Raw genomic sequence first — 15,159 nt, 5'->3', positions numbered from 1 at the left:
AATCGATAGGGGTCATCTGCCAGTCATGATCAAAGTTCCTATGAAGTTTCATGATCATAGACATAAGCATTCTTGAGTTATCATCCGGAAACCATTTTACTGTTTCGAGTCACTGTGACTTTGACCTTTGACCTATTGACCTGAAAATCATTAGGGGTCATCTGCCAGTCATGATCAATGTTCCTATGAAGTTTCATGATCCTAGTAGTAAGCATTCTTGAGTTATCATCCAGAATCCATTTTACTGTTTCGAGTCCCTGTGACCTAGACCTTTGACCTAGTGACCTGAAAATCAATAGGGGTCATCTACCAGTCATGATCAATGTACCTATGAAGTTTCATGATCCTAGGCGTAATCATTCTTGAGTTATCATCCGGAAACCATTTTACTATTTCAAGTCACTGTGACCTTGACCTTTGACCTGAAAATCAATAGGGATCATCTGCCAGTCATGATCAATGTACCTTTAAAGTTTAATGATCCTAGGCCTAAGCGTTCTTGAATTATCATCCAGAAACCATTTTACTATTTCAATTCACTGTGACCTTGACCTTTGACCTAGTGACTTCAAAATCAATAGGGGTCATCTGCCAGTCATGATCAATGTACCTATGAAGTTTCATGATCCTAGGCCTAAGCGTTCTTGAGTTAGCATCCTTTCATAGTTACATAGTTGTTTCAAAATCAATCTATTTTTAGTTGTGGCGACCTTGACCTTGGAGGTATAGACATAATTCTTTTGCGTGACATACCATCTAATTATGGTGAACAAATGTGCCACATGATTTTGAAATCTGAAAATGAACAACAAAGTTATGGCCCGGACAAGCTCATTTATGGTCATTTTTGACCTTCAAACTCAAATTGTGACCTTGACCTTGGAGATATCGACGTAATTCTTTCGCGAGACACACGGTCTAATGATGGTGAACAAATGTGTCAAATGATTTTAAAATCTGACAATGAACGCCAGAGTTATTGCCCGGACAAGCTTGTTCCGCCCACCCGCAAGCCCGCCCGCCGACATTCGCCAATCTAATAACCAGTTTTTTTTCTTCGAAAAACCTGGTTAAAAATAAACGTAACAGCTTTAAGACACTCTACCTAATGCTTTAGAGCCATATTTGCTGAAAAACACTTTATCAAAGGCCTTTCCGAATTCATATTTGACCATGTCTTCTCCTGCGTCCCCTTCAATGATGACGAGCTTTCCCTGATCGTCGTAGTGCTTTATGGCAGGTAACGTGTGAGCTGAAATATCAAATATTTGTTGTTCAACTATAATTGAGTGTAAGTCGATAATAGTACAGTGTAAACCACCAAAATGCGGTTGTGTCAAACTGTAAACTATAGGTCATTGTCAGTCAATAATAGTGTTTGATGTAAACGACCAAAATGCTGTTGTTATTCTAAAAAAGGTTATAATTCAATATAATTAAATAAAGCCAAACCCCAATATGGCCCATCTCTTTCAATTATGGCATGTCATTTTGGGTTAGTTTAAAAACTTAAATGAGTAAGTAACAACTTTGTTTCACTTATTTCCTCTAGCATAACAAAAAAGTAACATTTGTATGCTGTAACAGCAATAATCCACCTTGTTTTGTTAATCCATTTTGCATGTGTCTGCAAATGTAAATGTATACAAATGTACAGTCTATTGATGAGTAATTGAATGAGTAATTGAATTTACTGCTATCAACAGTGTTTGAAACATTAAAAATTATTGCAATATATAAATTTGAGTTTAAATGTGTTTTATTTCTTATACTTTTTTATATAGTAGCATTTTCATGATTTGTGCATGTTTGTAGTATATTAATTGCATACTGGTCAAATATATCAAAAGGCCATAGCATTGCTGCTATAAAAAATCAAACTCTTTAGTTGGATTTAGTTCAAGTAAATGTTATAGTGATATTATTGATTTCACTAGAAAATCAACACATGCGTACACTGGAGCAGAGAAATATTATGTATTTTCACAGCGTTCTAGATAAGCTGCGTATCAGCGTATTATACGCATTAGAAATATCAAGATACGCTCAATTTATCATTTCCGTCATACATTTAAGCAAGCAAATCTGGACTGACGCAAATGATGTAAATTCACTGCGTATAACGTAAACAAAAAATATATACAGCTGATTGTCTTTCGCCAAAATATGAGACCGGTTATTGTAAAAATTAGATCTAATTTGTGCACTTGATTGTAGAAATAGTTAACCAGTCGGTATGTATCATCTTGACGCATGGTAAATTTAGCATTGATTTTTTTTAACAGACAGTCAAGGGCTTATGTGTTAATTAAATTACATGAAGAGGTCAGGATGGCTTCTTTGAAGCCAAAACAAATTACTTCTCAAATTAAAATTGATTCTTTTTATACGGCAAAAGTTGTATCGAGTGAAAACATTGTACTGCCAATACTGAATGATTTAATATCCTCTGTTTTCAAATCAAAAAGGACACACTTAAACGCTAATACAACAACTGTTGAAAGTTGGCAAAAAAGTTTTCTGTGGCTCATGGTGGTGGAAGCCTTTAAACCAAGAACAGTTAAAAAAACAACAAACACTTTAAGAAACCTACAACTATGACGGAATACACATAGTTAATGGTTAATTGTGTTTAACATGATTAAAGTAGTGTGTCTGTACCCTGGCTATATTCTTTTTTTACTTTTAGCAAATTACCCAAGCAAGGCAAAATTTGACCATTTACCCCCATGCTTTGAAAAGTGGGGGTATATACCCCCATGGGTCAAAAAATTTCTATAACGCTGTTTTCATAATAACTTCAAACACAAAAATCTGACTGTGACCTGAACATACAGCACATATATAGTAAATCCACTTTTTTGTACAATATATATACACAATTTGAGTATTCAAGATTTGTGTATCCCCTCTGAACCATAAAATCACAGGCTATTCGATGACACAGGGACGACACTTTTCACTTTTTATGGATTTTTTTTAGGCGGAAAGAGTCACCCATGTATAACGGGGTCAATTTTTTAGGCGGAAAGAGTCACCCATGTATAACGGGGTCAATTTTTTAGGCGGAAAGAGTCACCCATGTATAACGGGGTCAATTTTTTAGGCACATGCATTCAGCCCAGTTTTCCGAGAACAAGATTTGAGTATTAAAGATTTTTTTGGTAGCCTCTTAACCATTAAAAACAAGAGATGTGTTTGTCAGAAACACAATGCCCCCTAATGCTCCCCTTTGAAGCCATATATTTGACCTTTGACCTTGAAGGATGACCTTGACCTTTCACCACTTAAAATGTGCAGCTCCATGAGATACACATGCATGCCAAATATCAAGTTGCTATCTTCAATATTGCAAAAGTTACGTGCAATACTACAGTTTTCTGACAGACAGACGGACGTCCAGACTGACGGACGGACTTACGGACAGTTCAACTGCTATATGCCACCCTACCGGGGGCATAAAAACATGAAAAGAAAATCAAGAAGATATGATTTACCTTTAAAGTAGTTTAAACGTGTGGTGACGGCTGACATTGAGTCCTCAGGTCGACTCGATGTGCGGCCTCTCTGTAGGAGACGATCCAGAGCCTTCTTCTCATCAAGGTCAATCAGAAACACAACATCCACTCGAGACACCTAAAAACAACCAAGCACACAATAAGAAACACTATTTCCACCCAGGACACCAAAAACCAACAAAGAACACAATAAGAAACACTACGACAACCCGACACACCAGGCAACAACCAAAGACACAATCCGAAATACTACATCCTTCGAGACACCTGCAAACAACCAAAGAAACAAGATATGTGTCCATATGGAACCGATACCCCCTCTTTTCACTCCTATCTTAAAACTCCACATACATAAAAAACTCAAACTTGATATATAAAAGTCATGCAGGTAGACTGACAAACTGAAAATCCAGTAAATATCTTAAAGTGTTTTGCAAAAGAGGTCTGGAAAAGTGTTATTTTTGAGAAAATTGTTAAGTCAAGGAACCGTAACTTTGTCACAAATCAATGCATGGGATCAAACCTCAAACTTGATATGTAGGTCATGTAGGTAGACTGGCACACCAAAAAGCAGGTCAGTATCTGAGAGCGTTTCAGACAAAAACTCTGGAAAAGTATCATTTTTTAGAAAATTTCTCAGTCAAAGGCACATAACTTTGTAAAAAAATTGATGAATTGAGTTTGAGAATAATGTAACAAAATTAGAAAATTAACTAGTGACCTGAAAATCAATAGGGGTCATCTGCGGGTCACGATTAATGTACCTATGAAGTGTCATGATCCTAGGCAAAAGCGTTCTTGAGTTATCATCCGAAAATCATTTTACTATTTCGGGTCACCGTGACCTTGACCTTTGACCTTGTGACCTCAAAATCAATAGGGGTCATCTGCAAGTCATGAACAATCTACCTATGAAGTTTCATGATCCTAGGCGTAAACGTTCTTGAGTTATCATCGAAAACCATTTTACTATTTCGGGTCACCGTGACCTTGACCTTTGAACTAGTGACCTCAAAATCTATAGGGGTCATCTGCGAGTCATGATCAATCTACCCATGAAGTTTCATGATCCTAGGCGTATGCGTTCTTGAGTTATCATCCGGAAACCATTTTACTATTTCGGGTCACCGTGACCTTGACCTTTGACCTCAAAATCAATAGGGGTCATCTGCAAGTCATGATCAATCTACCTATGAAGTTTCATGATCCTAGGCCCAAGGGTTCTCGAGTTATCGTCTGACAACCACCTGGTGGACGGACAGACCGACCGACCGACAGACAGACATGAGCAAAGCAATATACCCCCTCTTCTTCGAAGGGGGGCATAATTAATGAGGACTCCATTGGTAGATAGCTTGAACCAACCAAATAAATTAATTGAGTTTCTTTCTCTATTTGGAACACTGTTGTTTACCTTGAGACATCTTAAGGTTTTAGATACATGTATTAAAAAACAAGAATTATTTGTAAAAATTGTATGCTGCCCAACTTGCAGCAAAATTATAAATTATTAGGGAATTTTTAAAAATAGTGAATGCCCCTGAGACCTTGACCTTTTAGACATGGGTCTTAAAATTAAGAGTCATCCTTTAACCAAAATACTTGTTTATTTGATCTCAAGCGTTCTCTGAATATTGTGTGGAAAGAATTATCATACATGTAAGCCCTTGTGACCTTGACATTTACTCTTTTGAACTAACAGTTGATTTTTTTTATATTCTGCTGAGTAACCAGCATACAAATTGGGATGACGGTGGGTCAAATAATTTTCTAGGAGTCAACCAGAAAAACATTTGATGTTATAACTGGCTATAAGCCACTGTGACCTTGACCTTTGACCAGGTGACCTAAAAAATAAGAATCTTCCTTTCCTAATAAGAAACCAGCATTCAATTTTAAATGATCTTAGGTCAAAGCATTTGCTAGATTATGGTGCAAAACGAAATTCATGATACAAGCCTCTTAGACCATGACCATTTACCAATTGACCTTTAAGTCAGTATTGGTATAATAAATGTACCTACCTTTCCTCAAAAGTAACCAGCAAAACAATTAAAATAATAAATCTATTATTTTGCAGTATATAATTGCAACAAATCTCCTATAACAATAACACAAACAAATTACCATTCAGTGAATTATTAATATATTTTTGCAGGATAAAACCTGTCTTACCGCCTTAGTGTAGTCTGCAACCTGCTGCAGGGTACGTGGAAAGCCTGTGAGGATGATACCCTTGGCAGACTTGCAGTCCTTCAGCCCAGAAATCAGGGTCTCTATGGTGATGTCCTAGAAACAGTACAGATATGTCATACAGAGATCTGTGTCTCTGTGGTGATGTCCTACAAACAGTATAGATATGTCATTACCAGGGAAATGTGTGTTGAAAAAAAGGGTTTTAGTACCACTGTTCAAGTGGTGGCAAGAAAATTTAAGCAGTTAGTTGAAAAACAGAAAAAACACTTTATTATGTTGTTTTTTAAGGTCTAGTTTAAGGTATGTCTGGCCCCATCCATGGAGTATCCCCCTCAGTGCATAAATCCCCGACAAAAAAAACTTATCTTTATATATAATTGTTTCTGTAGGCTGATATATAAGCGGTTCTTTTGAAGTTATGTATTAATAAAAGGATCGCTCAGCTTTTTGAGAGGAAATTGCTATATGCTGCTCTGCATCAGCAAAGGGCATAACTTAAGCAATCATGCACAAAGGATGATACAAAATGGGATATGCACAACTTTATATCATAACAAACTATTCATGCACATTTTAATGTTGTAGGAAAGCGTCAAAGTACTTCCCCTGACATATTTGTGCGAACAGACAGACATCCATGTTGATTCCAGTATATCATCCCTTCACTTCATTGTGGGAAATATAAGACATATTCATCAAACAAGTCTTAGACTTAAGTTTAAGAATAAAGAATATCCTCTAATTTGAATACTCAGAATTGCTTTAATCTAAAGTAAAACTTGGCAATAACTGCTTCTATATAAATAATTCTTTAAGTGAAATATTTTGTTAAGGACATTATCAGCAATGATAGCATCTTAATAATAAAACCCTGAACTAATTGTTTTCTAGTTCTATGTCTATTATTTGCTCTTAATTCCAAGAATTGCTTGGTGAATAGGGCCCTAGCCTGCAAACACATACCTCTGGCGCAGGCTCCCCCCTACTCATGAGGTCCTTGGTGAGTTTCCACTTGGTGTGGGCCTCGCCACGCCTCTGTATCTCGGACTTTATCAGAGAGCCCATGTTCAGGTGTTTCCAGCCAGGGTAGCGCTTCAATAGCTCGTCTACCTGTCTGTCCTTACTGGTGCCTGGGGCGCCTGATATTTAGAGGTAGAAGGCTTATCAGGTGAGACGTGTTTGGCTTTTATGGAGTCTCCTTTACACAAAAATCTATTTAAGGCAGAAAGTATAGAAGAATGGTCTTCCTTTCATTTCATTCAAAGTCAAGTTCCAAGAATGAAAACTTAATCCATTTGCTAATGCAATCTGGAACAATAATTAAGTAAGTATAAATTCTAACATAACACCATAATTGGTTATCTCAATCTCTAATCCACTGATTACTAAGATAAATAGGTTTATGATTTGTTATAGCTTAAACAAGAGCACTGCACAACGGGTGCCACGCTTGGCTGCGGGTGCAATTTTGAATAGATGAAATTTATTTTTTATTTTTTAGAGGTCACAGTGACCTTGACCTTTGACCTAGTGACCCAAAAATGGGTGTGGCATGTAGAACTCATCAACGTGCAGCTACATATATAGTTTCAAAGTTGTAGGTTGAAGCACTTTGATTTTAGAGCCAATGTTCAAAACCTTGACAAAATGTTAAGGTTTTAGCACGACGCGGACGGCGGACACGACAAGCTGGCTATGACAATACCTCGGGTTTTCTTCGAAAAACAGCCGAGCTAAAAATCAGGGACTTTTGCATATTAAGGATTAACTGTTACAATTTAAATAATTCATATTTGAAGTGGACTCACCCAACACAAGAACAATTGGTATGTCAGGTAGTTGGACCTTTTCCACTTTGGAAGTGGGGATGTCAGGTAGAGGTGAAGTTCGTCCAGGACCCTTGTCTTCTGCAATGCACAAACAAATATAGGCAATATTAGTTGATCAGTCAAATACAATTTGTCTTAAAGAACAGTTTTTGGTCATTAATCTGGTTTTTCTAAAAATAATTAAAAATTGTACAGAAACCACAGGGAAAGTAGTTTTCAGAACTTGATGTGACTGCGACACTAATATTGCATCATATCAACAATTAATTAATTACCACTGCCTGAATATTAATGTTGGGGTATTTGTATTAGGATAAAATGTTAACTTTTCTTTGGTCATATTAAACATAATTGCAAACCAATTTTAATCGATACATGTAGAGGCAAGATAAAATTTGACTACAAATTAGTACTAAACATTCACTTAAATGTTGCATGCTGTAAAGAAATAATCTTTCCTTTGAAATGTCCAACAATATTAATGCATTTAGCATTCTTTTGTAACATGTCTTGAAATCTCAAAGCACAATTAGCATTTCACAATGACAGTGCTAATGATTGTGTGAGACTATGATATAAAGTTGAGCATTACAGATCTAAAGTAATGCACAAACAAGCAATTTGTTGTTTTTCTGCTATTCCTATGTCAAGTCTGACAATTAGCCTGTTGATGCTAGTATCGTACAAATGATAAGCTAGGTTCTTTTGGCACAGAATAATGAGACATGAGCCAAAGAGTGCATTACATTTGTATATTCCTGCTTTAATTAGCTCTGATTTTCTATGAGATTTCTGCCCTGTAATCTAACGTAATGCTCAATCCATGTTCTGCAATATTTGGCTGTACAGAGAAACACAAAGTTAAATGATAGAAATAAACCTTTTAGTCAATTTCAAATATCATGTAGAAAACAAGATGCTACACTTTATAAACGCTGATGTCTGCGGTGGAAGTGTTGGATGGAAGTAGTATTGTAGTAGATGTTTATCAAACGGTAAATTCCGATTAACCATGAATGTTGATCTATATAAGTGTACGTTCAATTGTAAGTAAATATCAATGCAAAAATGAGTTTCGGTGATGTGGTTGACCTGTAAGTGTCTACTAACAAGAATCAAAGCTTTGCAGCAAGTAGAATTGAAATTAGATAAAAATCAGTCACTTTGAATAATAATCCAAGACTTGAGGTCTTCTTAATAAACCTCAGTCCAGAGTAAGTAAATTTCAAGGTCAAAATGAGGTCATGTTATATTGGTGTATTGATAGTGTTCAAAGATATCATCCATGAAAGGATACAAGCTTCATAAGCAGCATTAATGATGTCAGACAAAAAAGAGTCAATGTGGATTTACCAACCAAGAATTTATTTCTTAATTTGTCTCAGTCAATGTCAAGGTCAAAATGAGGTAAGAATAATGTGGAAGTTTTGACAGTTTTCATAGATAGCAACAATGCAGATATCAAAGCTTTGTACTATGCTGTACTGATGTTAGACAAAATGATTTATTTTGGGTAAACCGAGTATTTGAATCTTGTGAATTAGTTTATATCCAAAATCAGTTCAATGTCAAGGTTGAAATAAGCTCAGGTGATGTGGGTGTGTAAAATTGGGACTGCTCAAATGAAGCATCTTTGAAAGTATCAAAGCTTTGTGGCAGGAGTGGTTAACAAATTGATGTTAGACAAAACACACTGCATTTTGATTTAAAACATAATTTGAATCTTCATCATAATAAGTTTAAGGCCATAAGCAACGTCAAAATTAGGTCTGATGATTCGGGTAAGTTACAAGTGCTCAATATAACATCTATGCAAGTATCTAAGCTTTGTCGTAAGCAGTACATATGTTATACAAAAACGTCATATAGATGAGCCTTCTACGGCCAACAGAATGACTGAGGGACATATAACGGACAGGTCAACCCTATATACATCTGGGCATTAGTAGATGACAAGGGCATCCAAAGTTATTTTGCAAGTTGACTCATTTAGTTAACAACACTGTATATTAAAATAACATTCATATGGTACCAATACTCATTATACAAGGTACCATTGATATACACGTGTAGGAAATAATCTTCAAGTATCATTGTACATTGGCCAATAGACAATAATTCTTCACGGAAGAAGACAAAAATAATTAAAACCTTAACATTTCAAATTAATGAAATTCTAATACAAAGGAGGGTTGCCATTATTTAGTCTGGAAAAGAGTGACATAAACCAACCAGTATGTACATCAACATGGGATTATACCAAACTGATTTCATCCAATCAATACAAGTTCCTAATGACTTTCTGATATCTGGTTGCAGCATCTGAAGTGGTGTTGGGAACAATCATTACAAACCTGCTGACACTATCATAGCAACCAAGGGTAATAGCCAGTCATATAACTGGAATTGCATCAAATGAAATGCACCGGCTGTAATGTTTAAAAGATTCTCATAATAATCAAAAAAGGTCTGTGACGACCTGAGTCATACAGAAAGGGTCTTATATGACATATATATGCGACCAGCGCAGCTATGGTACAGCCTGTGCATTCCCTACCCTGTCCACTAATAAGACCATAAAACCTTGTGTGACTTTTTAGAGGACATGGTAGCTAATACCAGACTGCATGGATCAGCAGGCTAGTCTGGAGCTTCCCTGCCCAGGCTTATATACATGTTTCATTGCTTATATCTTAAAAATGAATAAAACACAGTTTAGATATCAACATATGTGCACAGTGCACATACAATTGAAAAGTGACACATTTCAAGGACAATATAATAATTGTGATAACATTGTGAATACCACTAAATTCATTGAAGAAAGTTCAAATATGACACACAGGCCCAGTGTTCTGCCGTGGATGCGCCCTTGCGTCATTGGCGCAAAAAAAAAAAATTTGTCCCCACCTGTTTTCCATATATGGGGTATGCGGGTGAACAGGAATTAGAAATAAAAACTTATCAATTCAATGTGTAAGTCGTAAAGAAATAGAGTGAATGCGTAACTAGCATGCATTATTTCATTGGACGTGACGTCATTTCGCAGCAATGGTGAATTTACTTTAATAACACTTTATTTCATTGGTAAGTTGAGATTATAACAACCAATCAAATATCAAGAAAATTTCCACAGCTATCAAAATGGCGGAAAGTGACCCGTGGAAGAAAACAAAATGGATTTTGATTTTTTCCCTCCGGAAAGTAATATTAGAAAATGTGACAATAATAATAACACCCCAACAAGTCCAAACATCATTTAGCAATGACGCAAAAAAAGTCTTCCCCTTAACATGAACAACTGGCTTCGAGAATTTTCTTGGTTACTGTTTGACAACAACAAAACGACATGCAGTTTGTGCATTAAGCACTAAAGAAAGAAAACGCCTTTACTATCGGTAATTCTAATTTGAAATTGAATTCCCAGCAGATTTATAGCGATGAAGATGTAGACATTACATACCTGTAACTGTTCAATATTTTGATAATATGTTGACAAATGTTTGACAGTTTTAACAAGTTTTTAAAATGTTCAAGTTTGAATAAGAATGTTACATCCTGTGGACTGGCTGTGAAAGAAATCAAGCCAGTTTAAGAATGCAAGTAAAAGGTTATTAGTTTCTGAAAATTTAATTCTGCTACAAATATATTTCTCTGTCCCCAGATTTTTCCCTTGTGTCCCCACTTTTTTTACCCTTAAGGGTCCCTGTCCCCAACAGTAAAGATTCACGGCAGAACACTGCAGGCCTGGTATCTATTAATCATTTTAAAATATTATGCTAACTTAAATTTTAACAAATCCTAAAATAAATATTCTTTATTTTCATTTTTCAAATGATAATTTCAGAACACTTTAGGTAAAACAATATCTTTTCAATTGTCTTCTGTTATGGAATTAAGGAAGAACTAACTAAACAAGAGCTGTCAGAGGACAGCGCGCTCGACTATTCGAGTGCTTGACAGTATAACGTAAGCCATCATGGGGAAATTGTTCATATTCAATAATTTATTAGACTATCTTTCAAAAATAAAAAAGGAAAACATTTTTTTTTTTTTTTTTAGGGGGGGGGGGGGGGGGGGATGAGAGGGATTTTTTTTTGGGGGGGGGGGGGGGGGTAGGGGGGTGAGAGGTGGGTATAATGTGGGGTGTGGTAATTTATTAGATGATGTTTAAAAACAAGAGTTCCGCGGTCGGAGATGACCGCATTGAAGCCGGATTTTTCGTGTTTTTGTCAATGCAATACTTAAATTACTGAAATATTGTTCAAAGGTCAAAATGAAATGTAAGTACTTTTCAAGGCATGAGCAAACCTTGTGTTATGTTTTGAATGCATGCATATACATGAACAACAATAACATTTAAGGTCACAAATATGAACTTGAATTGACAATTAGGAAAGTTTGATCTCAATTTTTATATTAGCAAATTAGTAGCAAATTAGTAACATATTGTTTGAAGTTTCCATCAATTTCATTATCAAATGTAAGAAAATAAACTTAGATGAAATAATACTATTTATTGTTTTGCTTTCACATACCTACACAGAAATCCAAAGGCTTGCAAACCTTTACGTCAAGTTTGAGATTCTAGGTCCAAGCATACCAAAGTTACAACAATTTTAACATTTAAGTTCACAGTGACCTTGACCTTCAAATGAATGACATTGAAATGAATGACCTTGAAATGACCAGTGGTCATCTAAGTGTGCTTGCAAACCTTTACGTCAAGTTTGAGATTCTAGGTCCAAGCATACCAAAGTTATAACAATTTTAACATTTTAACATTGAAGGTCACAGTGACCTTGACCTTCAAATGAATGACATTGAAATGAGCAGTGGTGATCTTCTAGTACTGGCCAACCTTTATGTCAAGTTTGAAGACTCTAGGTACAAGCATACCAAAGTTATAACATGGAATAAGAACTTTAACATTTTTACCTACCAAAGTTATAAGAACTTTAACATTTTTACATTCAAGGTCACAGTGACCTTGACCTTAGAATGAATGACCTTGAAATGACCAGTGGTCATCTAAGTGTGCTTGCAAACCTTCATGTCAAGTTTGAAGACTCTATGTCCAAGCATACCAAAGTTATAACAATTTTAACATTTTAACATTTAAGGTCACAGTGACCTTGACCTTCAAATGAATGACATTGAAATGACCAGTGGTCATCTTCTAGTACTGGCCAATCTTTATTTCAAGTTTGAAGACTCTAGGTACAAGCATACCAAAGTTATAACATGAAATAAGAACTTTAACATTTTTACATTCAAGGTCACAGTGACCTTGACCTTCAAATGAATGACCTTGAAATGTCCAGTGGTTACTTACTAGTTCTGGCCAACCTTCATGTCAAGTTTCAAGACTCTAGGTCCAAGCATACCAAAGTTATAACAACTTTAACATTTTTACATTCAAGGTCACAGTGACCTTGACCTTCAAATGAATGACCTTGAAATGTCCAGTGGTTACTTACTAGTTCTGGCCAACCTTCATGTCAAGTTTCAAGACTCTAGGTCCAAGCATACCAAAGTTAAAACAACTTTAACATTTTTATATTGAAGGTCACAGTGACCTTCACCTTCAAATGAATGACCTTGAAATGACCAGTGGTCATCTGTTAATCCTGGCCAACCTTCATGTCAAGTTTGAAGACTCTAGGTCCAAGCATACCAAAGTTATACCATGAAATAAGAACTTTAACATTTTTACATTCAAGGTCACAGTGACCTTGACCTTCAAATGAATGACCTTGAAATGACCAGTGGTTACTAACTAGTTATGGCCAACCTTCATGTCAAGTTTCAAGACTCTAGGTCCAAGCATACCAAAGTTATAACAACTTTAACATTTTTTATATTGAAGGTCACAGTGACCTTGACCTTCAAATGAATGACCTTGAAATGACCAGTGGTCATCTGTTAATCCTGGCCAACCTTCATGTCAAGTTTGAAGACTCTAGGTCTAAGCATACCAAAGTTATACCATGAAATAAGAACTTTAACATTTTCGAGCACGCCGCCACCCCGCCCGCCCCCCCCGCCCGCCCGACAACATCAATCTATAAGCCGAGATTTTTTCGAAAAAAATCCGGCTAAAAAAACATAAATGTAAAAATGTTTAGTGCACAGAATGCAATACCGTAGACTAAGTGATGACCAAATATGAGAACACAGCCTTTAAGCTGTGGCGCTGACATTCTTCTAAATATAAAGGGGCACACACTTTGTATTGATATCGAGGATTGAGTGTAAAACTGCTCTATCTCTCAAACTTTATTATTATAGATAGAGTTACATTTGTTTCATGCTAAATACGCAATTACAACGTTGCTAAACGAACTGTAGTATCCCTTACCCTACACTTCCCTAAAGTGGAAAGTGGATGGAATAACATATTAATGTTAATGTGAAACCTGTTTGTAGATTGAATGTTTTCTACTGCAAAAAGGTTCAGGCCCACCGGCGGAAAATTTTATATTCAAATTGATTGGTCGTTTACAAAGGTCAGGCCAAGGTGAAAAGCTGGCTTACACAGCTTCGCCGAAAAAAAGATCGCTTTCTCCAATGTATAGTGGAACAGGTATTAAATTCGGGTCTTCCAAATTATTTTTGTCCATAATTTAAGATAGGACTTAAAAGACAAAAAGGAATGTTTGTTTCTAGTTACATGTGCCCAAAAGAATAACACGTGAGGTAGTTTTTTTTTATTTTATTATATTTTTTTATTAAACATCAAATGACCATAGCAATCAAAAAATTGTATGTTAGAGTATGATTTTAGAGAACTTAAATCACCCTCCAGCGCTTTTTTCCTTCTTAGAGAATAGCTGTTTTTCACATACATAGAAGTTTGGGACTTGCAATTTTTCGAAATGTAAAAAATTCACAACTCATATTTTCACAATTTTGAACAATTTGTGACTCATTTTTTTACAATTGTAAAGAGTTTGCAACTCATTTTTTTCACAAAATGGGAAAAAAGCACTGACCTATGTTATATACGTTGAAAAGCCCTGTATAAAATACTATTTTATTTTATAGATACAAATAGGATAATTTACAAATTGATATTATATTGAATAGGATAATTACATAAGAATATTAGATATTATACTATGCAACTATGAAAAGGTGAGCTTTAACCTTTAAGAACGCCTATAAAAGCTAATTCGTATACGTATATTCATGAATGACCCCTGACAAGTTGTAGCACAGTTGAAATCAATGAATGTTTCTAGCTGTAAGCAATGATCATCCAGATAAAATGCGTCTTAATCATGTAAATGATTTCCATCTGTTGCGCAGAACTATATTGAGTCATTATAACAAGCTATGAATTTGCACCATAAAACTTGGATCGTGATTTTCAGTCATAATAAAACGTTAGGTTACCAGAAACAAACCACTTTTGTGTAGGCCTTGGGTGTGACACAGCATCAGCACAGTGAATATACATCAACAAATCTACCTTCTAGTGATCTAATAAAAGTTCTTATCCGAACATGGTTGCCAGCACCTAGTGATGAACAAATATAACTTCATCAAAGCGTTGACAGCATCATAGGCCTGTTGTCGAGCAAATACACTAGCTATAAGCTGAACGTGAATAT

The 15,159-nt window shown here is 35.7% G+C and overlaps 1 protein-coding gene across 4 annotated transcripts in view; it reads right to left on the bottom strand.

The window, feature by feature from the left end:
- The window catches only part of LOC127837310 (adenylate kinase isoenzyme 5-like), a 78,690-nt gene that overhangs the window by 57,462 nt on the left and 6,069 nt on the right, over nucleotides 1–15,159 (bottom strand). For all 4 annotated transcript variants that reach the window (XM_052364250.1, XM_052364252.1, XM_052364251.1 and 1 more), the window contains exons 3-7: nucleotides 7,523–7,621; nucleotides 6,678–6,853; nucleotides 5,694–5,807; nucleotides 3,498–3,636; nucleotides 1,106–1,252 (exon numbers count right to left, since the gene is read on the bottom strand). In XM_052364250.1, coding sequence (XP_052220210.1) covers nucleotides 1,106–1,252; nucleotides 3,498–3,636; nucleotides 5,694–5,807; nucleotides 6,678–6,853; nucleotides 7,523–7,621 — 675 coding nt within the window. The remainder of the gene's footprint in view (nucleotides 1–1,105; nucleotides 1,253–3,497; nucleotides 3,637–5,693; nucleotides 5,808–6,677; nucleotides 6,854–7,522; nucleotides 7,622–15,159) is intronic.

This window comes from Dreissena polymorpha, chromosome 7, assembly GCF_020536995.1.
Source record: "Dreissena polymorpha isolate Duluth1 chromosome 7, UMN_Dpol_1.0, whole genome shotgun sequence".
Lineage (NCBI taxonomy): Eukaryota > Metazoa > Mollusca > Bivalvia > Myida > Dreissenidae > Dreissena > Dreissena polymorpha.
This window is presented reverse-complemented; position numbering and strand designations above follow the sequence as displayed.